Source organism: Propithecus coquereli, unplaced genomic scaffold, assembly GCF_000956105.1.
Source record: "Propithecus coquereli isolate 6110/MARCELLA unplaced genomic scaffold, Pcoq_1.0 Scaffold3, whole genome shotgun sequence".
Lineage (NCBI taxonomy): Eukaryota > Metazoa > Chordata > Mammalia > Primates > Indriidae > Propithecus > Propithecus coquereli.
This window is the reverse complement of record NW_012148618.1, coordinates 15661909-15665204: the sequence shown is the minus strand read 5'-3', so window position 1 is coordinate 15665204 and position 3296 is coordinate 15661909. Positions and strand designations below refer to the sequence as shown.

At 41.9% G+C, this 3296-nt stretch overlaps 1 protein-coding gene across 1 annotated transcript in view; it reads right to left on the bottom strand.

The window, feature by feature from the left end:
• LOC105814248 (chromosome unknown open reading frame, human C15orf43) overlaps positions 1-2332 on the bottom strand; it is a 46735-nt gene extending 44403 nt beyond the window's left edge. The window contains 3 exon segments of the mRNA XM_012649144.1: positions 925-1110; positions 2073-2154; positions 2269-2332. Coding sequence (XP_012504598.1) covers positions 925-1110; positions 2073-2154; positions 2269-2332 — 332 coding nt within the window.
• Between the last annotated feature and the right edge of the window lie 964 nt (positions 2333-3296).

The following is a 3296-nucleotide window of genomic DNA, read 5'->3' as shown; positions in this document are numbered from 1 at the left end:
TTTTGATACAGATTATGGTGCCCAGGCTGGACTCAAACTCCTGGGCTCAAGCAATCTCCTGTCTCGGCCCCCCAAGTAGCTGAGACTACAGAGGTATGCTGCTGCACCTAGCATCTGGGGTTTCTAAAGGCTTTTTTATGGAAATAAGTTTCCAAGTTTTATGTTTTTAATACTCTCCTCACTGGATATTTGTACTCAGCTTCAGTCTTTCTTTCTGGAGATGGACATGTACCTACTGAATAAACCAGCTAAACTTCGAAAATTAATGTATAACTTACAAAAATGGGATATTTAAAGTTAGCCCAGAAAAGATAGGTAGGATTTGAACAGAAGAACAGGATAGGAAAGCATGTTCCAAGCAGGAAAAACCAAAAGCCAATCTCAGAAGCAGGTTTTTTATTTACTTGTCCTTCCTACTTCATAGGGTTGCTGAAAAAGTTAATATGAAAGTACCTTCAAATGTATAAAGAAAAATACAAATATATGGGTTTATTAACATAACCAATCTTTAAATATCAAAAGAAAACAACTTAAAAATAAAAAAGATTCAAAGCTAGCAAAGAATAAATTTTTTAAATACTCACACATCAGACACCTTAATGTATTATGTGATTTTATCCTCAGAACAACTTGGGAGAAGTTAAGTAACTTGCTAAAGATGGCAAAACTAATAATGCTGGATCCTAGCCTGTGAGCACTGTGAGGGCAAGATGTGCATCTGTCTTATTCACCACTGAATCAAGCCCCAGCACCCGGGTTGAAACATGGCACACAGGAAGAGCTCAATGAATGTGTGAATGCACAGTAAACAAAGCCAGGATATACACCTAAGGCAATCTGACCCAAATTCCATGCTTTTCCCACTTACAGTAAATAGATAACAAAACTCAAAAATCTCTGATTGAGAACAAAGATGAGTAAAGTTGAGTTGGGCTGTCTAACAGGGAATGGTTGAATGATCTTTGCTAACCTTGTTGCAGGCATGCAGGAGGAAGAATGAAATGACCTAAAGCCACCGAGTTTTTCATTTCAGCCTTAGCTACTGCAGAGAGATAGCAGGCGTGAAAAACTGTAGCGTTATCTTCTATGTAATCAAGGCTCTGATATATTCTAGGAGAAAGAAAGGAAATCTTTTAGGTTATGAAATAAATAAGAATGTATTCAACCTTTCAAAAGAATGAATAAATAATTGGAAGTAGGGGTTGGTTACATTAAAGCATACATTTATGCTGATCCTTTTTTTCTGGCAACGAAGTAAGAATATATGGCTTGAGATATTAGTAGTTTGGGGGCCTAAACCTAGGCAAATCTCAGCTTTAGAGACTTCGTTAATGATTAAATGAATTAGGAAACTTGACCTAAAACGGTACTGTTTACTGCACATCAACAGTAGGTTGAGAGCCAGTAGCCTATGAGTTTTATCCACAGTCACTCTTTTATGAAGAGGAATCAATTGATTTGAGGTCGCGAGTAGGCACGCAGCCTTCACGTATAGAAGGCAACATCTTTCCTACAGGTAGAGATAAGAGGAAGGGCGTGAGGGAGGGTGGTCGTGATCCCATCTCTGCTTTGTAAACAAAATCTAACAGCGATGTGCCGGGGAAGAAGTAATTAAGGGGCTACTAAGATAATGGCAGTGAGGATGAAGAACAATTAGGGGGATTCAGTTATTTGGGCACTGACTGGAGGGTAGGAGACGTTATTAAAAGAGACTTCGAAGGTTTAAGTTTGGAGAACACGGGACCTGGTGCAGGTATGAGGGGTAATCAAGAGATTCGGTTTAGACATCGAGTATGAGGGGCCTTCGAGGCGCCACGTGGAGGTGTGGGAGAGACAGCTGGAAGCGCACACCTGGAATTCGGGAAGGGACCTGAGGACCAAGTGGAAGGCCATGACACTGCGGCGGGAAGGAAAGGGGTAAGGTTATCTATTTTTCTCCCACACCTAGGACTGAAACCCCGCTCGTTTCCGGTCTCACCCTATCGTCAATATTTATTAATGGGTTGGAATTTCCATCCCCAACTCCGAGCTCATCATGACACAAGAGGCAATGCCGAGTGGCTCGCAAGTACCTCAGCGTGTCTGGGTGCGAGGCATCACAGCTGAACAAGAAGTCGGCTGCCCGCGGGTCACTGATCGTCCCCCCTTCGGCCACTGTGGAGGCAAGAGCACAAGGTGAGACCACCAGGCACCCTGGAACCGAGGCACCAGAGGGAGGAGCGACGCTGCCCTTGTCACCACACCCACCCCTTCCGCTCAGCTTCCTACCCCAGAACTGCCTCAGGTCCCGGCTGACGCTGCTGCTGAACCAACCACACTGCCCTTGAAACATGGCGCCACGTCGCCGGCAAGGCCGGGCAGGGGAGGGTCCAGAGCTGAGGTCGCTGATTGGTCCAGGTCTGAAGCCGAGCTCCATGATTGGTCCCCAAGAGCAATGGGCGGGAAAGGCCTGAGGCACTTGGAAGAGGGCTGGTCACTACCTGGCTGCGCTGACCCATTCTTCGGGATGGTTTGAGGCCTGCCAGCCTTCTCCTGATAGAGGAAGGAGGGTCGCTGGAGCTGGTGAGTTTGAAAGCCTAAGTATTAACAAAGTTATTCTGCTGTGTTGCACAGGCGTATGTACAGATTCTGTGGCATCGGATATTATTTTGAAGCAAAACTCATTTTATCATTTCATCTATAAATGTTTCAAAGTGAGACATTTGAGGACTGTTTAAAAAACACAACTATGATACCATTATAGCACTTAAAAGATACTTCTTTAATATAGTCAAATACTACCAGTGTTCAGGTTTCCATTTTTTTCAAAAGTATTGTTTTTCTTTTACAGTTTCTCTCCTCTTACATCAGTTGTGTTAGGTTAGATTTGTTTGGTGTTGGGTCCTTTTAATCTAAAATTTCAAAGTTATTGGTATAAAGTTGTCCATAAAAATCTTTTTATCTTTTTGTAATGTCTGTAGTCTCTCTAGTCATGGTTCTTTTTTCATTTCTGATACTGGTTATTTGTGCCTTCTCCCCTTTTATTTCCTAGTATCATCTGAGGCTTGTCGATTTTATTAGCCTTTTCTAAAGAACAAACTTCTGATTTTGTTACTCTCCTTATATATTTCTTTTCTATGTCATTAATTATAAAGAGCTAATTATAATTTCCTTTCCTTTATACCTAGAGAAACTCTAGCTCCCATGCACATATATACTGGTACATATATATAAGAATGTTTATGGCAACAATAGCAAAAGAAAAAAACTAGAAACTACTTATCTATAATATCAACAGTAGCTGAGATACGCAAATT